This window comes from Pseudophryne corroboree, chromosome 4 (genome assembly GCF_028390025.1).
Source record: "Pseudophryne corroboree isolate aPseCor3 chromosome 4, aPseCor3.hap2, whole genome shotgun sequence".
Classification (NCBI taxonomy): domain Eukaryota; kingdom Metazoa; phylum Chordata; class Amphibia; order Anura; family Myobatrachidae; genus Pseudophryne; species Pseudophryne corroboree.
Genome location: NC_086447.1, coordinates 606044352 through 606066050, shown reverse-complemented (window position 1 = coordinate 606066050; position 21699 = coordinate 606044352). Strand labels below are relative to the sequence as shown.

At 47.3% G+C, this 21699-nt stretch overlaps 1 protein-coding gene across 2 annotated transcripts in view; it reads left to right on the top strand.

Annotated features, from left to right (window-relative positions):
- LOC134910040 (adenylosuccinate synthetase isozyme 2) overlaps positions 1-21699 on the top strand; it is a 247055-nt gene that overhangs the window by 211258 nt on the left and 14098 nt on the right. For both annotated transcript variants that reach the window (XM_063917592.1, XM_063917593.1), the window contains one exon: positions 7424-7573. In XM_063917592.1, the coding sequence (XP_063773662.1) occupies positions 7424-7573 (150 nt within the window). The remainder of the gene's footprint in view (positions 1-7423; positions 7574-21699) is intronic.

Sequence of the window (21699 nt, the reverse complement as noted above, 5' to 3'; positions counted from 1 at the left end):
TCAGCAGTGTTCATTCCGGGAGTGGACAACTGGGAAGCAGACTTCCTCAGCAGACACGATCTACACCCGGGAGAGTGGGGACTTCATCCAGAAGTCTTCCACATGATTGTGAACCGTTGGGAAAAACCAAAGGTGGATATGATGGCGTCTCGCCTCAACAAAAAACTGGACAGGTATTGCGCCAGGTCAAGAGACCCTCAGGCAATAGCTGTGGACGCTCTGGTAACACCGTGGGTGTTCCAGTCAGTGTATGTGTTTCCTCCTCTGCCTCTCATACCCAAAGTACTGAGAATTATACGGCAAAGGGGAGTAAGAACGATACTCGTGGCTCCGGATTGGCCAAGAAGAACTTGGTACCCGGAACTTCAGGAGATGCTCACGGAAAATCCGTGGCCTCTACCTCTAAGACGGGACCTGATTCAGCAGGGACCGTGTCTATTCCAAGACTTACCGCGGCTGCGTTTGACGGCGTGGCGGTTGAACGCCGAATTCTAAGGGAAAAAGGCATTCCAGAAGAGGTCATTCCTACACTGGTTAAAGCCAGGAAGGAGGTGACTGCACAACATTATCACCGCATTTGGAGAAAATATGTTGCGTGGTGTGAGGCCAGGAAGGCCCCCACGGAGGAATTTCAATTGGGTCGATTCCTACATTTCCTGCAAACAGGATTGTCTATGGGCCTCAAGTTGGGGTCCATTTAAGGTTCAAATTTCGGCCCTGTCGATTTTCTTCCAGAAAGAATTGGCTTCAGTTCCTGAAGTCCAGACTTTTGTAAAAGGAGTACTACATATACAGCCCCCGGTTGTGGCCCCAGTGGCTCCGTGGGACCTTAATGTAGTTTTGGATTTTCTCAAATCCCATTGGTTTGAGCCACTCAAATCGGCGGATTTGAAATATCTTACATGGAAAGTAACCATGCTACTGGCCCTGGCTTCAGCCAGGAGAGTGTCAGAATTGGCGGCTTTATCGTATAAAAGCCCATATCTGATTTTCCATTCGGACAGGGCAGAACTGCGGACGCGTCCTCATTTTCTGCCTAAGGTGGTGTCAGCGTTTCACCTGAACCAGCCTATTGTGGTGCCTGCGGCTACTAGCGATTTGGAGGATTCCAAGTTGCTGGACGTTGTCAGGGCATTGAAAATATATATTTCAAGGACGGCTGGAGTCAGAAAATCTGACTCGCTGTTTATACTGTATGCACCCAACAAGCTGGGTGCTCCTGCTTCTAAGCAAACGATTGCTCGTTGGATTTGTAGCACAATTCAACTTGCACATTCTGTGGCAGGCCTGCCACAGCCTAAATCTGTCAAGGCCCATTCCACAAGGAAGGTGGGCTCATCCTGGGCGGCTGCCCGAGGGGTCTCGGCATTACAACTCTGCCGAGCAGCTACGTGGTCGGGGGAGAACACGTTTGTAAAATTCTACAAATTTGATACCCTGGCTAAAGAGGACCTGGAGTTCTCTCATTCGGTGCTGCAGAGTCATCCGCACTCTCCCGCCCGTTTGGGAGCTTTGGTATAATCCCCATGGTCCTGACGGAGTCCCCAGCATCCACTAGGACGTTAGAGAAAATAAGATTTCTCTGACGTCCTAGTGGATGCTGGGACTCCGTAAGGACCATGGGGATATAGCGGCTCCGCAGGAGACAGGGCACAAAATAAAAGCTTAAGGATCAGGTAGTGTGCACTGGCTCCTCCCCCTATGACCCTCCTCCAAGCCTCAGTTAGATTTTTGTGCCCGGCCGAGAAGGGTGCAATCTAGGTGGCTCTCCTGAGCTGCTTAGAATAAAAGTTTAGTTAGGTTTTTTTATTTTCAGTGAGTCCTGCTGGCAACAGGCTCACTGCATCGTGGGACTAAGGGGAGAAGAAACGGACTCACCTGAGTGCAGAGTGGATCGGGTTTCTTAGGCTACTGGACACTAGCTCCAGAGGGACGATCACAGGTTCAGCCTGGATGGGTCACCGGAGCCGCGCCGCCGTCCCCCTTACAGAGCCAGAAGAGACGAAGAGGTCCGGTGAAATCGGCGGCAGAAGACATCCTGTCTTCAGACTAAGGTAGCGCACAGCACCGCAGCTGTGCGCCATTGCTCTCAGCACACTTCACACTCCGGTCACTGAGGGTGCAGGGCGCTGGGGGGGGAGCGCCCTGAGACGCAATATAACAGAATACCTTAGGTGGCAAAACAGAATACATCACATATAGCTCCTGGGCTATATGGATGTATTTTAATCCCCTGCCATTTTACACAAAAAAGCGGGAGATAAGGACGTCGTGAAGGGGCGGAGCCTATCTCCTCAGCACACAAGCGCCATTTTCCCTCACAGCTCCGCTGGAAGGACGGCTCCCTGACTCTCCCCTGCAGTCCTGCTTCAGAATCAGGGTAAAAAAGAGAAGGGGGGGCATTGTTGGCAGCAAATAACAATAATTAACAGCAGCTATAAGGGAATAACACTTATATAAGGTTATCCCTGTATATATATATATAGCGCTGGGTGTGTGCTGGCAGACTCTCCCTCTGTCTCTCCAAAGGGCTAAGTGGGGTCCTGTCCTCTATCAGAGCATTCCCGGTGTGTGTGTGCTGTGTGTCGGTACGCGTGTGTCAACATGTATGAGGAGGAAAATTATGTGGAGGCGGAGCAGTTGCCTGCGTTGGTGATGTCACCCCCTAGGGAGTCGACACCTGACTGGATGATTGTATTTAAACAATTAAGTGATAATGTCAGCAATTTGCAAAAAAAACTGTTGACGACATGAGACAGCCGGCAAATCAGTTAGTGCCTGTCCAGGCGTCTCAGACACCGTCAGGGGCGCTAAAACGCCCGTTACCTCAGTGGGTCGACACAGACCCTGACACAGATACTGAGTCTAGTGTCGACGGTGACGAGACAAACGTAATGTCCAGTAGGGCCACACGTTACATGATCACGGCAATGAAAGAGGCATTGAACCTTTCTGACACTACAAGTACCACAAAGAAGGGTATTATGTGGGGTGAGAAAAAACTACCAATATTTTTTCCTGAGTCAGAGGAAATAAATGAGGTGTGTGAAAAAGCGTGGGTTTCTCCCGATAAAAAACAGCTAATTTCTAAAAAATTATTAGCATTATATCCTTTCCCGCCAGAGGTTAGAGCGCGTTGGGAAACACCCCCTAGGGTAGATAAGGCGCTCACACGTTTATCTAAACAAGTAGCGTTACCGTCTCCTGATACGGCTACCCTCAAAGAACCAGCTGATAGAAGGCTGGAAAATATCCTAAAAAGTATATACACACATACTGGTGTTATACTGCGACCAGCAATCGCCTCAGCCTGGATGTGCAGTGCTGGAGTCGCATGGTCGGATTCCCTGACTGAGAATATTGATACCCTGGATAGGGACAATATTTTGTTAACTATAGAACATTTAAAGGATGCATTATTATATATGCGTGATGCACAGAGGGATATTTGCACCCTGGCATCAAGAGTAAGTGCTATGTCCATCTCTGCCAGAAGAGCGTTGTGGACGCGACAGTGGTCAGGGGATGCGGATTCCAAACGGCACATGGAAGTATTGCCGTATAAAGGGGAGGAGTTATTTGGGGCTGGTCTATCGGACCTGGTGGCCACGGCAACGGCTGGAAAATCCACCTTTTTACCCCAGGTCACTCCACATCAGCAGAAAAAGACACCGTCTTTTCAATCTCAGTCCTTTCGTTCCCATAAGTACAAGCGAGCAAAAGGCCACTCCTTTCTGCCCCGGGGCAGAGGAAGAGGAAAAAGACTGCACCATGCAGCCGCTTCCCAAGAGCAGAAGCCCTCCCCTGCTTCTGCCAAGTCTTCAGCATGACGCTGGGGCTTTACAAGCAGACTCAGATATGGTGGGGGCCCGTCTCAAAAATTTCAACGCGCAGTGGGCTCACTCGCAAGTGGATCCCTGGATTCTACAGGTAGTATCGCAGGGGTACAAACTGGAATTCGAGGCGTTTCCCCCTCATCGTTTCCTGAAGTCTGCTTTACCAAAGTCTCCCTCCGACAGGGAGGCAGTTCTAGAAGCCATTCACAAGCTGTATTCCCAGCAGGTGATAATCAAGGTACCCCTCCTGCAACAAGGAAAGGGGTATTATTCCACGCTGTTTGTGGTACCGAAGCCGGACGGCTCGGTGAGACCAATTTTAAATCTGAAATCCTTGAACACTTACATAAAAAGGTTCAAATTCAAGATGGAGTCACTCAGAGCAGTGATAGCGAACCTGGAAGAAGGGGACTATATGGTGTCTCTGGACATCAAAGATGCTTATCTCCACGTCCCGATATACCCTTCTCACCAAGGGTACCTCAGGTTTGTAGTACTAAACTGTCATTATCAGTTTCAGACGCTGCCGTTTGGATTGTCCACGGCACCTCGGGTCTTTACCAAGGTAATGGCCGAAATGATGATTCTTCTACGAAGAAAAGGCATTTCAATTATCCCTTACTTGGACGATCTCCTGATAAGGGCAAGATCCAGGGAACAGTTAGAAGTCGGAGTAGCACTATCTCAGGTAGTGTTACGTCAGCACGGGTGGATTCTAAATATTCCAAAATCGCAGCTGATTCCAACGACACGTCTACTGTTCCTAGGAATGATTCTGGACACAGTCCAGAAGAAGGTGTTTCTCCCGGAGGAGAAGGCCAGGGAGTTATCCGAGCTAGTCAGGAACCTCCTAAAACCAGGACAGGTCTCAGTGCATCAGTGCACGAGGGTCCTGGGGAAAATGGTGGCTTCTTACGAAGCGATTCCATTCGGAAGATTCCATGCAAGAACATTTCAGTGGGATCTACTGGACAAATGGTCCGGATCGCATCTGCAGATGCATCAGCGGATAACCCTGTCGCCAAGGACAAGGGTGTCTCTCCTGTGGTGGCTGCAGAGTGCTCATCTACTAGAGTGCCGCAGATTTGGCATTCAGGATTGGATCCTGGTAACCACGGATGCCAGCCTGAGAGGCTGGGGAGCAGTCACACAGGGAAGGAATTTCCAGGGCCTGTGGTCAAGCTTGGAAACGTCTCTTCATATAAACATTCTGGAACTAAGGGCCATTTACAATGCCCTAAGTCAAGCAAAACCTCTGCTTCAGGGTCAGGCGGTGTTGATCCAATCGGACAACATCACGTCAGTCGCCCACGTAAACAGACAGGGCGGCACGAGAAGCAGGAGGGCAATGGCAGAAGCTGCAAGGATTCTTCGCTGGGCGGAAAATCATGTGATAGCACTGTCAGCAGTATTCATTCCGGGAGTGGACAACTGGGAAGCAGACTTCCTCAGCAGACACGACCTTCACCCGGGAGACTGGGGACTTCACCCAGAAGTCTTCCACCTGATTGTAAACCGTTGGGAAAAACCAAAGGGGGACATGATGGCGTCACGTCTAAACAAAAAACTGGACAGATATTGCGCCAGGTCAAGGGACCCTCAGGCAATAGCAGTGGACGCTCTGGTAACGCCGTGGGTGTACCAGTCAGTGTATGTGTTCCCTCCTCTGCCTCTCATACCAAAAGTACTGAGAATCATAAGAAGGAGAGGAGTAAGAACTATACTCGTGGTTCCGGATTGGCCAAGACGGACTTGGTACCCGGAACTTCAAGAGATGCTCACGGACGAACCGTGGCCTCTACCTCTAAGAAAGGACCTGCTACTGCAGGGGCCTTGTCTGTTCCAAGACTTACCGCGGCTGCGTTTGACGGCATGGCGGTTGAACGCCGAATCCTGAGGGAAAAAGGCATTCCAGAAGAAGTCATCCCTACTCTGGTCAAAGCCAGGAAGGACGTAACCGCAAAACATTATCACCGCATTTGGCGTAAATATGTTGCGTGGTGTGAGGCCAAGAAGGCCCCTACAGAGGAATTTCAACTGGGTCGTTTCCTTCATTTCCTGCAAACAGGACTGTCTATGGGCCTAAAATTAGGGTCCATTAAGGTTCAAATTTCGGCCCTGTCGATTTTCTTCCAGAAAGAACTGGCTTCAGTACCTGAAGTTCAGACATTTGTAAAAGGGGTGCTGCACATACAGCCTCCTTTTGTGCCTCCAGTGGCACCTTGGGATCTCAATGTGGTGTTGAGTTTTCTAAAGTCACATTGGTTTGAACCACTTTCCACTGTGGACTTAAAATATCTCACATGGAAGGTGTCGATGCTGTTAGCCTTGGCTTCAGCCAGGCGTGTGTCAGAATTGGCGGCTTTATCATATAAAAGCCCTTACTTGATATTTCATTCTGACAGGGCGGAATTGAGGACTCGTCCTCAATTTCTACCTAAGGTGGTTTCTGCATTTCACATGAACCAACCTATTGTGGTACCTGCGGCTACCAGGGACTTAGAGGACTCTAAGTTGCTTGACGTTGTCAGGGCCTTGAAAATATATGTTTTTCCAGGACGGCTGGAGTCAGAAAATCTGACTCGCTGTTTATCCTGTATGCACCCAACAAGCTGGGTGCTCCTGCTTCTAAGCAGACGATTGCTCGTTGGATTTGTATTACAATTCAGCTTGCACATTCTGTGGCAGGATTGCCACAGCCAAAATCAGTAAAAGCCCATTCCACAAGGAAGGTGGGCTCATCTTGGGCGGCTGCCCGAGGGGTCTCGGCTTTACAACTTTGCCGAGCAGCTACTTGGTCAGGGGCAAACACGTTTGCTAAATTCTACAAATTTGATACCCTGGCTGAGGAGGACCTGGAGTTCTCTCATTCGGTGCTGCAGAGTCATCCGCACTCTCCCGCCCGTTTGGGAGCTTTGGTATAATCCCCATGGTCCTTACGGAGTCCCAGCATCCACTAGGACGTCAGAGAAAATAAGATTTTACTTACCGATAAATCTATTTCTCGTAGTCCGTAGTGGATGCTGGGCGCCCATCCCTAGTGCGGATTGTCTGCAATACTTGTATATAGTTATTGTTACAAAAATTCGGGTTATTATTGTTGTGAGCCATCTTTTCAGAGGCTCCTTTGCGTTTATCATACTGTTAACTGGGTTCAGATCACAAGTTGTACGGTGTGATTGGTGTGGCTGGTATGAGTCTTACCCGGGATTCAATATCCTTCCTTATTATGTACGCTCGTCCGGGCACAGTATCCTAACTGAGGCTTGGAGGAGGGTCATAGGGGGAGGAGCCAGTGCACACCACCTGATCCTTAAGCTTTTATTTTGTGCCCTGTCTCCTGCGGAGCCGCTAATCCCCATGGTCCTGACGGAGTCCCCAGCATCCACTACGGACTACGAGAAATAGATTTATCGGTAAGTAAAATCTTATTTTTTTATTAATTTAAGATCTCACAAATTCATTTTGATTTCATGATGCAAGAAAGTAAAGAGGGAGAATATTTTTTATTGCTAATGTGTTTAGAGTCTTAGCCTTTTTGTAATGTTTGATCATGTCTAATGATTTTCTTTGGCCACCTTTTACAGCAAATCAAGAAGTTTTAAACAGAGTTGAGGTTGAATATGAGACACTACCAGGATGGAACAGTGACACATCAAGTGCCAGGACATTAGAGGACTTACCTGAGAATGCCAAGAAATATGTACATTTCATTGAAGAAGCTCTTGGAGTTAAAAGTAAGGGTGTTTTTTTTTTTTTTTTAATGTCTTGATATTTTTGCAATCTGTATTTGAATATCTAATGGATTCTGCACAGCCATCATATGCTAATGGCATATTTGTAAACCGGTTTAAGATAAAACCACCTAGAAACTTTATAAAATAAAAACATAATTTTTAGGATATGCATGTAAGAAATCGGTTTGTCCTTATTGGAGCACCAACCACACCGGCCTAGCTTGTGATAGCCAACTTTTATACATCCTACAAGGCATCAGTATCCATTATTTTACAGTAGACATGGTCTGCCACAGCCTGACTAAAGATATGTCTTGGTGAAAATTGATCTTTCTCTTACGTCCTAGAGGATGCTGGGGACTCCGTAAGGACCATGGGGATAGACGGGCTCCGCAGGAGACATGGGCACTTTAAGAAAGACTTTAGGTATGGGTGTGCACTGGCTCCTCCCTCTATGCCCCTCCTCCAGACCTCAGTTTATTACTGTGCCCAGAGGAGACTGGGTGCATTACAGGGAGCTCTCCTGAGTTTCCTGGAAAGAAAGTATATTTGTTAGGTTTTTTTATTTTCAGGGAGCCTGCTGGCAACAGACTCCCTGCATCGAGGGACTGAGGGGAGAGAAACAGACCTACTTTAATGTTAGGCTCTGTTTCTTAGGCTACTGGACACCATTAGCTCCAGAGGGATCGGTACGCAGGTCTCACCCTCGCCGTCCGTCCCAGAGCCGCGCCGCCGTCGTCCTCGCAGAGCCGGAAGATAGAAGCCGGGTGAGTATGAGAAGAAAGAAGACTTCAGAGGCGGCAGAAGACTTCAGATCTTCACTGAGGTAACGCACAGCAGTAACGCTGTGCGCCATTGCTCCCACACAGCACACAGAAACGGCAGTCACAGTAAGGGTGCAGGGCGCAGGGGGGTGCCCTGGGCAGCAATAAACCTAGTTTTCTTGCAAAAGTATATATATACAGCTGGGCACTGTGTATATATAAAGAGCCCCAGCCAGGTTTTTAGATATTTGATCGGGACAGAAGCCAGCCACCGAGGGGGCGGGGCTTCTTCCTCAGCACTCACCAGCGCCATTTTCTCCACAGCACAGCGCTGAGAGGAAGCTCCCCGGACTCTCCCCTGCTTATCCACGGTGAAAGAGTGTTTTAAAGAAGGGGGTGGGGGGGGGCACATATCTGGCGCAAAATACATACAGCGCTATCTAGTTAAACATATTGTGTGTGTTTTTTCCTGGGTCATATAGCGCTGGGTGTGTGCTGGCATACTCTCTCTCTGTCTCTCCAAAGGGCCTTGTGGGGGAACGGTCTTCAGATAAGAGGATTCCCTGAGTGTGTGGTGTCGGTACGCGTGTGTTGACATGTCTGAGGTAGAAGGCTTTCCTAGGGAGGAGGAGGAGCAAATGAATGTGGTGTCTCCGTCGACAACGCCGACACCTGACTGGATGGATATGTGAAATGTTTTAAGTGCTAATGTAATTTATTGCACAAAAGATTAGACAAAGCGGAAGCTAGGGAACAGCCAGGGAGTCAACCCATGTCTGTCCCTATGTTGCAGGGACCTTCGGGGTCTCAAAAGCGCCCACTATCCCAAATAGTAGACACAGATACCGACACGGATTCTGACTCCAGTGTTGACTACGATGATGCAAAGTTGTAGCCAAAAGTGGCTAAATGTATTCGATATATGATTATTGCAATAAAAGATGTTTTGCATATCACAGAGGAACCCCTTGTCCCTGACACGAGGGTGCACATGTATAAGGGAAAGAAACCTGAGGTAACCTTTCCTCCCTCACATGAGCTGAACGAGTTATGTGAAAAACCTTGGGAATCTCCAGACAAAAAACTGCAGCTTCCCAAAAGGATTCTTATGGCGTATCCTTTCCCGCCAACGGACAGGATACGGTGGGAATCCTCCCCTAGGGTGGACAAAGCGTTGACACGCTTATCCAAAAAGGTAGCGCTGCCATCCCAAGATACGGCTACCCTCAGGGATCCTGCTGATCGCAAGCAGGAGGTTACCTTGAAGTCCATTTACACACATTCTGGTACCTTACTCAGACCGGCTATTGCGTCGGCTTGGGTGTGTAGCGCTGTATCAGCATGGACAGATACCTTATCAGCGGATATTGAATTCCTGGATAAGGATACCATCTTATTGACCCTAGGACATATAAAAGATGCTGTCTTATATATGAGAGATGCTCAAAGAGACATTGGTCTACTGGGTTCTAGAATCAACGCTATGTCTATTTCTGCTAGACGAGTCCTATGGACCCGGCAGTGGACAGGTGATGCCGACTCAGAGGCATATGGAGGTTTTACCTTACAAGGGTGAGAAATTGTTTGGGGAATGTCTCTCGGACCTGGTCTCCACAGCTACAGCTGGTAAATCAAATTTTTTGCCTTATATTCCCTCACAGCCTAAGAAAGCACCACATTATCAAATGCAGTCCTTTCGGTCACAAAGAAACAAGAGAGTACGAGGTGCTTCCTTTCTTGCCAGAGGTAAGGGCAGAGGGAAAAAGCTGCACAACACAGCTAGTTCCCAGGAACAGAAGTCCTCCCCCGGCCTCTACATAATTCCCCGCATGACGCTGGGGCTCCGCTAAGAGAGTCCACCCTAGTGGGGGCACGTCTTCGAATTTTCAGCCACATCTGGGTTCACTCACAGGTGGATCCCTGGGCAATAGAAATTGTTTCTCAGGGTTACAAGCTGGAATTCGAAGAGGTGCCTCCTCGCCGGTTTTTCAAATCGGCCCTGCCGACTTCTTCCCCAGAAAGGGAGATAGTGTTAAATGCAATTCCCCTACTTCAACAAGGGAGGGGATATTACACAACCCTGTTTGTAGTCCCGAAACCGGACGGTTCTGTCAGACCCATTCTATATTTAAAATCCCTGAACCTATACTTGAAAAGGTTGGAAGATGGAATCGCTCAGGGCGGTCATCGCCAGCCTGGAAGGGGGATATTTTATGGTATCTCTGGACATCAAGGATGCATACCTTCATGTTCCCATATATCCACCTCATTAGGCGTACCTGAGATTTGCGGTACAGGATTGTCATTGCCAATTTCAGACGTTGCCGTTTGGGCTTTCCATGGCCCCGAGAATTTTCACCAAGGTAATGGCGGAAATGATGGTGCTCCTGCGCAAGCAGGGAGTCACAATTATCCTGTACTTGGACGATCTCCTCATAAAAGCGAGAGCAGTTACTGAACAGCGTGTCACTTTCACTGGAGGTGTTACAGCAACACGGCTGGATTCTCAATATCCCGAAGTCGCAGCTGGTTCTCATGACTCGTCTGACCTTCTTGGGCATGATTCTGGATACGGACCAGAAAAGGGTTTATCTTCCAATGGAAAAGGCTCAAGAACTCATGACTCTGGTGAAGAACCTATTGAAACCAAAACAGGTGTCAGTGCATCACTGCACTCGAGTCCTGGGAAAGATGGTGGCATCTTACGAGGCCATTCCATTCGGCAGGTTCCATGCGAGGACCTTCCAATGGGACCTACTGGACAAGTGGTCCGGGTCACATCTACAGATTCGTCAGTTGATCACCCTGTCCCCCAGGGCCAGGGTATCTCTCCTGTGGTGGCTGCAGAGTACTCACCTTCTAGAGGGTCGCAGGTTCGGCATTCAGGACTAGGTTCTGGTGACCACGGACTTGAGCCTCAGAGGTTGGGGAGCAGTCACACAAGGAAGAAACTTCCAGGGTCTTTGGTCATGTCAAGAGACTTGTCTTCACATCAACGTCCTGGAGCTGAGGGCCATATACAACGCCCTTCGTCAAGCGGAGACCTTGCTTCGTGACTTACCAGTTCTGATCCAGTCAGACAACATCACCGCAGTGGCTCAGGTAAACCGCCAGGGCGGCACAAGGAGCAGAGTGGCAATGGCGGAAGCCACCAGGATTCTTTGCTGGGCGGAAAATCATGTAAGCGCATTGTCAGCAGTGTTCATTCCGGGAGTGGACAAATGGGAAGCAGACTTCCTCAGCAGACATGACTTGCATCCAGGAGAGTGGGGACTTCATCAGGAAGTCTTCGCATAGATTGCAAGCCAGTGGGGACTGCCCCAGATAGACATGATGGCGTCCCGCCTCAACAAAAAGCTGCAGAGGTATTGCGCCAGGTCAAGAGACCCTCAGGCGGTAGCTGTGGACGCCCTAGTGACACCGTGGGTGTTCCAGTCGGTCTATGTGTTTCCTCCTCTTCCTCTCATCCCAAAGTTGGCCTCTTCCTCTAAGACAGGACCTGTTGCAACAGGGGCCCTGTCTGTTCCAAGACTTACCGCGGCTGCGTTTGACGGCATGGCGGTTGAACGCCGGATCCTAGCGGAAAAGGGCATTCCGGATGAGGTCATTCCTACTGTGATAAAGGTTAGGAAGGACGTGACAGCTAAACATTATCACCGTATATGGCGAAAATATGTTTCTTGGTGTGAGGCCAGGAATGCTCCTACGGAAGAATTCCATCTGGGCCGTTTACTTCACTTCCTACAAACTGGAGTGAATTTGGGCCTAAAGTTAGGCTCCATTAAGGTTCAGATTTCGGCCTTATCCATTTTCTTTCAAAAAGAATTGGCTTCTCTCCCAGAAGTACAGACTTCTGTGAAGGGAGTGCTGCATATTCAGCCTCCTTTTGTACCTCTGGTGGCGCCTTGGGACCTTAACGTGGTGTTGAGTTTCCTTAAGTCGCACTGGTTTGAACCACTTAAAACAGTGGAGTTAAAATATCTCACTTGGAAGGTAGTCGTGTTATTGGCCTTGGCTTCGGCTAGGCGAGTGTCGGAATTGGCGGCTTTGTCTCATAAAAGCCCCTATCTAGTTTTCCATATGGATAGAGCGGAATTGCGGACCCGTCCTCAATTTTTGCCTAAGGTGGTGTCATCTTTTCATATTAACCAACCTATTGTGGTGCCTGTGGCTACACGAGACTTGGAGGATTCTGATTACCTTGATGTGGTCAGGGCTTTGAAAATTTACGTGGCCAGAACGGCTAGAGTCAGAAAAACAGAAGCACTGTTTGTCCTGTATGCAGCCAACAAGGTTGGCGCTACTGCTTCAAAGCAGACTATTGCTTGCTGGATCTGTAACACGATTCAGCAGGCGCATGCGACGGCTGGATTGCCGTTTCCAAAATCGGTCAAGGCCCATTCCACTAGGAAGGTGGGCTCGTCTGGGGCGGCTGCCCCGAGGGGTCTCGGCACTACAGCTGTGCCGAGCTGCTAATGGTCGGGTTCAAACACCTTTGCAAAGTTCTATAAGTTTGATACCCTGGATGAGGAGGACCTCCTGTTTGCTCAATCGGTGCTGCAGTGTCATCCGCACTCTCCCACCCGTTTAAGAGCTTTGGTATAATCCCCATGGTCCTTACGGAGTCCCCAGCATCCTCTAGGACGTAAGAGAAAATAAGATTTTAAACCTACCGGTAAATCTTTTTCTCGTAGTCCGTAGAGGATGCTGGGCGCGGACTACTTCTGCAAGACTTGTATATAGTTTTGCTTACATAAGGGTTATGTTATTGTTTTCATCGGTCTCCGACTGATGCTATGTTTTTTCATACTGTTAACTGGTTAGTTTATCGCAAGTTATACGGTGTGAATGGTGTTGGCTGGTATGAATCTTGCCCTTGGTTTAACAAAAATCCTTTCCTTGTACTGTCCGTCTCCTCTGGGCACAGTTTCTCTAACTGAGGTCTGGAGGAGGGGCATAGAGGGAGGAGCCAGTGCACACCCATACCTAAAGTCTTTCTTAAAGTGCCCATGTCTCCTGCGGAGCCCATCTATCCCCATGGTCCTTACGGAGTCCCCAGCATCCTCTACGGACTACGAGAAAAAGATTTACTGATAGGTTTAAAATCTTATTTTCTTCTTACCCTTAGGAAACAAATACATTTATTGCAGTCTGTATTATTTAAGTTGATGTCATAAAATTGGCACTTCCAGGTGAACTTTTATATGTTCGAAGTGTTAGTTCTATGGTAGTGGACAGAAAAAAGGTTTTTAGGCGCTGAACAGGGTCGTGCAAATATAGCACTGGTAATGGCAGCCACTTGGTAAGGAGGTAGCCGGCCTCCTGAAAGTGAAACAACTAAAACAAAATCACCAAGTAGGCGCACGGTACCAGTGATGTTGATAAAACCACAATTTATTAACATAAAACCAATAACAAACTGATTAAAAGACACAACACTACACAGAGCATATAACTGAGGTATTATACCTTATAGTTCACACATAAAGTGTATAAATAAGTGAAAGGGACACTAATATGCAGGAGAACCCGTCTCTGTAAGATAGGGTTAATCTCTCACATTAATTCCATATCAGACAGTTTAAATGAAAAGGAAGTCCTGTAAACTGATGTAATTAGCGTTTGTGACCATAAAGGTGTCCAGATTTAAATAGTGTTTCCTTGGAGCAAAATAAACCAGCCGATTAATGTTACTCACTGAGACGTAATGATCTCTTGCTGTACGGGATAAATGGTTAAGAAACCGCTTGTTATCACCCTGTGCATGGGTGAGACATCCGTCAGCGGTATATTCAGATGAAAGCCACTTCTTTCTGTGCAGCACCAGTTGCCTGTATTAGATCACCATACAGATCCTCCAGCTTGCTGAGCGACGCCCGGCCGGGCAGGAGGTAACAATGTTCCAAATGCAAGGAGAGTTAGAGTGGAGTGATTGAATCACAGGCTGGATCGGGTTCTCCTGCATATTAGTGTCCCTTTCACTTATTTATACACTTTATGTGTGAACTATAAGGTATAATACCTCAGTTATATGCTCTGTGTAGTGTTGTGTCTTTTAATCAGTTTGTTATTGGTTTTATGTTAATAAATTGTGTTTTTATCAACATCACTGGTACCGTGCGCCTACTTGGTGATTTTGTTCTATGGTAGTGGGTCAGTTCTGTAATCGGAGAGATGGGTGGGCTTGAAAATCTGAAGTCATCCAAAGTTCACTTTGAAAGTCTTCACCATACCTTTCTACTGCCGATAATACGGAGTGATCTTTAAATTTGTAATTTTATTTATTTTTTATGTATTTTTTTGTGGCACAATGTTTTAAAAGTCAGAAGTGAAGCTTGAATACTTACGTAAATTTTGAGTTTGAAACCGGAGCAAGTGAGTTAGAATACACCAACAATAACACAAATATTGCCAGGGTTCCAGTATAAAGACAGACAATGTCTAGGTTTTCAGTTATTATGTGAACCCCATATGGTCGACACGCATTCGTTCGACACTGACAAAAGGTTGATGCTGGAAAAGTTCAACATGTTCAAGTGGTCGACACAACTTTTTAAGGGTTTTTACTTTGTAATTTTTACACCTTTTCATACTTTACCATCCATGTGGACTACGATTGGGAATAGTAATTTATGCCGAATGCAGCGGAGCGAGGCACCTTGCCTGCTTCATGTAAGGGGAAGCGGTACACAAATTGGTGTTCCCTGTGCTCTGACGGTTCAAAACGACACACAAAAAAAATTAAAAATAGTGTCAACTATTGTGTGTTGACCTTTTCCTGTCTACATTTTCAGTATCTACCTAATTCATTTTTACTTTGTCAGTGGTGACCTAATGCTTGTCGACCATATGGGGTCGAACTAGACATTGTAGATAGTCTATACCACTTCTATATTGCCAATACCATTAACATCTGATACAGTGTTTAGACTATGCATTTGTTTTGCCGGAGGCATTCTGGAGACTGCTTTCCAATCTGTTAGCAATTTTCTCTGCTGCAGGAGGAGATAGATAAACTGCATGCTAAGATACAGTATGTAGGATGTCTGTCCTTAAGGCCACCACTCCCTCAGAGTCACCAGAAGACATTCTGCCTGGACTACTGAGTGTTCTAAAAGGCAGAGATTCCAAGAGGGACACAGACACCTCTCAAAAATTGTGACAGTGCAAAACTCATATGCTGCTCTTGCATGGCTGAAAGGTACAACTCATCTAAGCAATACAGAACAGGAACATATGGGGACTTCTATGAACTATAGGTAAAGGAACAGGAAAATGACAGCTCCAAAAAAGATTGCACTTCTCTTGGGAGATTCCATTATTAGTGGAATACTTCTGGAAAATTCTAATAAAGTAGAAACAAGTAAGGCCTGGAACCACAGCTCCAAGGGATAAAGAGCGCTAATTGTGAATACAGCAAGAATAGGTGGGGAGGTGGATGTACTTGACCACCTAGGGACAAATGACTTGGCTAATGCTGAAGTCAGGGCCATAAAAGATACATTTAGGATTTTAGGGACTGATCTAAAGCAGGTGGCAACCACTAACTTAAATGGTTCATGGCCTAAAACACAAAACTTACATAGAAATACTTAAATATTTTAACATGTAGTTTGCAGAAGAGAAATGGGGGACATGATTGAAACGTTTAAATATATCAACTGTTTTCAGGGAGAGAGGAGTTACTGCGCCTTCCTGATAAGAGAAGGACGATTTTATCGATTATAATACTGACTGGCTTTCTAGTACAGGCCTTGTGTTCTGACTTTTGGTTTCTTATGCCTTGTTCTATGTAGATGATTGATTGAATAGCATGTTTGTTATGTGTTCTCCCAGCGCGCAAGCAATGTGACGATGATAATGTACAATAAAGCGCACATGCAGATCTGTTCTTTTTTTTTTTTTCAATGAGATTGTTTATTGATGGCAATACCTGTTATTGTTGGTAGCAGAGTGTTTTTTTGTGTTGTACTATATGAAAAATTACAATAAAGAATACTTGACTTAAAAAAAAAAATAAAGTATATGTGTATATGTGTATATATATATATATATATATATATATATATATAATCAAGGGTTTTAACAAAGTACAGGACGGAGACATTCTTCACAGCAAGAGTAGTATTGAATCACAAGGACATGCACTGAAACTGGAGGGAGGTAGGTTCAAGGGAAACGTGAGGAAAAATTACATTCACAGAAAGGGTAGTGGACTAGTGGAATAGGGTCCCATAAGAGGTGATAGTGGCTAAGACAGTACAGTAATTTCTTTTTCATCCACTAGGGGTCACTGGAGTACTCTTGGGATATGGACGGTGCGATAGCAGGGAGAGACACGTTTAAATATTTAAATGTGTAACCCTCCTCCCCCCTCCATACTCCCAAGTGCCCCAGTGTGTTTTGTGTCTTCAAGTTGGGAGGACACGTTCCTGAAATCTGCAAGGACTTTTATTTAAATTTTTACTTTTAACATTTTTTCTTCCACAGTCCCTTCCCAGCTTACTAAGAAGAGTGGGTCCGGGACTGTGTGTGCTGCTATAGCAGCAAGGCTTGTCTGTGCTTGGAAGAGAAGCACCGCCATAGACCTCATCAGCAAATGCTGACTCAGCCATGGCTGCAGGAGCAGGACGGATCTTATAGAGAGAGCCCGTCATTGCCTCCACATCCCGGCAGGTACGGTGAGTAACAAGCGGACGGTCGGCTCACGCTGCTGCCGCTCCGTGTGTGTGTATTTCACTATGGGGGGGTTACAGGCACTGCGCCCGACACCCTCTCCCCAGACCCGCTGCTGTGGACGTCCTGGGTGCATGTGCAGGGAGCTCCTGCAAACTCTCCAGATATGTAGGTGGATGCGACAACCAGCTCCTGGGGCCGCCGATCCACCAAGCAAAGCTGCATAGCTTTCATGATATGAGCAGCGGACAGACCCTGCGGCCGCCGCTCCACTAATACCGCGCCCTAACGATATCAGCCCCCTGCTGCCGCCGCTTATCGGAGCTTCAGGGCTCTCAGGAGGGTGCACGCGGTGGCCCGCCCCGCCGCGTGTGAGGAAAGTGGATTCCCAGTGCCCAGCCACGGACAGCACTCTCCGCTGCCTCTGGGCACCGTCACAGCTCACCTGCACTCAGAAGCCCGCTTCTCTGCAGACGGCCGTGGTCAGCTTCCGCTGGCCACCGTCACTGTACCCCGGCTACACTGTCCCCCTGTGCCGGTCAGCTCTCGCTGCTGCCGCCGCTCAGCACGGACAAGGCAGATCTGTCTGCCACCGTTTACTGAAAAGTGGGGGAGGGTTTCACTATATGGGCATATGTCACCGCTCCCCACGAGGCACTGCTGCAGTGAGCGGAGACTCACCTCAAGCTGTGTAAAGGTGATGGTCAGTACTCTGCACCGGATAGTTCTGTGGGGGGAAATATATATATATATATATATATATATATATATATATATCTTGAAGAGAGCTGGCACTCACCCTAGATGAATACGGCTCCGGTGCCCTCAGGAATAATGAGTATACAGCGAAAAGAAGCATGCAGCGGCACTCAGAGACTTGATCCCAGTAGATAACGTGCAAAAAGAGGACTTTAATCCATAACAACAAAGTAAGGTGACCAACGTTTCGGGGCGCTAACGCCCCTTTGTCAAGGTGATACATATATATATATTATTCAGGCCAGCTAGGCTTAAGAGTGTGTCTGCAGGCACAGGGGGTGGTAGTGCTGGTTACATACAGTACTTACAAGCAAAGCAGATTATTCATCCTATGATGAGAATATATCTATTGTGTATGTATGTATAATTAATAAATATATATATATATATATAATCTATTTATATGTATCTATATGTGTGTGTTTGACAGAATGTCTGTACAATTTACATGCTGTGACCGCCATTTTATAATTCCTGTTTCATCCAGGAATTTTATGGCTGTCCTACAACACACGGCCACAGAGGGGCCAGGGGTGTTGATAGAGCTTCTTCAGAAAGTAAACGACTTCACAGTATATAGGGTATGCCACTGGTGCACTCAAAAACGCATTTCTTTATGTATTTATTTTGTTAAAATAGCTCACTCAGAGCTGTGTGTATACATAATTCTGGCACACCATTCGCTTGCACGCTGGGTCTTGTACATACGGGTCCCAATAAGGACCTCTGCCTTGATTCTTCTTGAGCGATGATGGCTGGTATAATGTAGTGATGAGCGGGTTCGGTTCCTCGGAATCCGAACCCCCCCGAACTTCACCCATTTTACACGGGTCCGAGGCATACTCTGATACTCCAGTATTGCTCGGTTAACCCGAGCGCGCCCGAACGTCGTCATCCCGCTGCGAGATTCGGATTCTATATAAGGAGCCGCGCGTCGCCGCCATTTTTCACTCGTGCATTGGAAATTATAGTGAGAGGACGTGGCTGGCGTCCTCTCACTTTGTTTCAGAACTTTCAGGGGGCTGCAAATATCTTTATTCTGGGGACCAGCAGTATTATAGGAGGAGTACAGTGCAGAGTTTTGCTGACCAGTGACCACCAGTATTATACGTTCTCTGCCTGAAAAACACTCCATATCTGTGCTCAGTGTGCTGCATATATCTGTGCTCACACTGCTTTATTGTGGGGACCAGCAGTATTATATAGGAGGAGTACAGTGCAGAGTTTTGCTGACCAGTGACCACCAGTATTATACGTTCTCTGCCTGAAAAACGCTCCATATCTGTGCTGCATTGTAGTATATAGTAGGAGTACAGTGCATAATTTTGTTTACCACCAGTATATAATATATAGGAGTACGGTACAGAAGGCAACTGCTCTACCTACCTCTGTGTCGTCAAGTACACTATCCATCCATACCTGTGGTGCATTTCAGTTTTGCACAGTTTGCTGACCACCAGTATATGATATATAGCAGTACGGTACAGTAGGCCACTGCTCTACCTACCTGTGTCGTCAAGTATACTATCCATCCATACCTGTGGTGCATTTCAGTTGTGCGCAGTATATATAGTAGTAGGCCATTGCTATTGATACTGGCATATAATTCCACACATTAAAAAATGGAGAACAAAAATGTGGAGGGTAAAATAGGGAAAGATCAAGATCCACTTCCACCTCGTGCTGAAGCTGCTGCCACTAGTCATGGCCAAGACGATGAAATGCCATCAACGTCGTCTGCCAAGGCCGATGCCCAATGTCATAGTAGAGAGCATGTAAAATCCAAAAAAATAAAGCTCAGTAAAATGACCCAAAAATCAAAATTAAAAGCGTCTGAGGAGAAGCGTAAACTTGCCAATATGCCATTTACGACACGGAGTGGCAAGGAACGGCTGAGGCTCTGGCCTATGTTCATGGCTAGTGGTTCAGCTTCACATGAGGATGGAAGCACTCATCCTCTCGCTAGAAAAATGAAAAGACTTAAGCTGGCAAAAGCACAGCAAAGAACTGAGCGTTCTTCTAAATCACAAATCCCCAAGGAGAGTCCAATTGTGTCGGCTGCGATGCCTGACCTTCCCAACACTGGACGGGAAGAGGTGGTGCCTTCCACCATTTGCACGCCCCCTGCAAGTGCTGGAAGGCGCACCCGCAGTCCAGTTCCTGATAGTCAAATTGAAGATGTCACTGTTGAAGTACACCAGGATGAGGACATGGGTGTTGCTGGCGCTGAGGAGGAAATTGACCAGGAGGATTCTGATGGTGAGGTGGTTTGTTTAAGTCAGGCACCCGGGGAGACACCTGTTGTCTGTGGGACGAATATGGCCATTGACATGCCTGGTCAAATTACAAAAAAAAGCACCTCTTCGGTGTGGAATTATTTTAACACAAATGCAGACAACAGGTGTCAAGCCGTGTGTTGCTTTTGTCAAGCTGTAATAAGTAGGGGTAAGGACGTTAACCACCTCGGAACATCCTCCCTTATAAGTCACCTGCAGCGCATTCATCATAAGTCAGTGACAAGTTCAAAAACTTTGGATGACAGCGGAAGCAGTCCACTGACCACTAAATCCCTTCCTCTTGTAACCAAGCTCCTGCAAACCACACCACCAACTCCCTCAGTGTCAATTTCCTCCTTACACAGGAAAGCCAATAGTCCTGCAGGCCATGTCACTGTCAAGTCTGACGAGTCCTCTCCTGCCTGGGATTCCTCCGATGTATCCTTGAGTGTAACGCCTACTGCTGCTGGCGCTGCTGTTGTTGCTGCTGGGAGTCGATCGTCATCCCAGAGGGGTAGTCAGAAGACCACTTGTACTACTTCCAGTAAGCAATTGACTGTCCAACAGTCCTTTGCGAGGAAGATGAAATATCACAGCAGTCATCCTGCTGCAAAGCGGATAACTCAGGCCTTGGCAGCCTGGGCGGTGAGAAACGTGTTTCCGTTATCCACTGTTAATTCACAGGCAACTACAGACTTGATTGAGGTACTGTGTCCCCGGTACCAAATACCATCTAGGTTCCATTTCTCTAGGCAGGCGATACCGAAAATGTACACAGACCTCAGAAAAAGAGTCACCAGTGTCCTAAAAAATGCAGTTGTACCCAATGTCCACTTAACCACGGACATGTGGACAAGTGGAGCAGGGCAGACTCAGGACTATATGACTGTGACAGCCCACTGGGTAGATGTATTGCCTCCCGCAGCAAGAACAGCAGCGCCGGCACCAGTAGCAGCATCTCGCAAACGCCAACTCGTTCCTAGGCAGGCTACGCTTTGTATCACCGCTTTCCAGAAGAGGCACACAGCTGACAACTTCTTACGGAAACTGAGGAACATCATCGCAGAATGGCTTACCCCAAATGGACTCTCCTGGGGATTTGTGACATCGGACAACGCCAGCAATTTTGTGCGTGCATTACATCTGGGCAAATTCCAGCACGTCCCATGTTTTGCACATATATTGAATTTGGTGGTGCAGAATTTTTTAAAAAACGACAGGGGCATGCAAGAGATGCTGTCGGTGGCCCGAAGAATTGCGGGCCACTTTCGGCATTCAGCCACCGCGTGCCGAAGACTGGAGCACCAGCAAACAGTCCTGAACTTGCCCTGCCATCATCTGAAGCAAGAGGTGGTAACGAGGTGGAATTCAACCCTCTATATGCTTCAGAGGATGGAGGAGCAGCAAAAGGCCATTCAAGCCTATACATCTGCCTACAATATAGGCAAAGGAGAGGGAATGCATCTGACTCAAGCGCAGTGGATAATGATTTCAACGTTGTGCAAGGTTCTGCAACCCTTTGAACTTGCCACACGTGAAGTCAGTTCAGACACTGCCAGCCTGAGTCAGGTCATTCCCCTCATCAGGCTTTTGCAGAAGAAGCTGGAGACATTGAAGGAGGAGCTAAAACAGAGCGATTCCGCTAGGCATG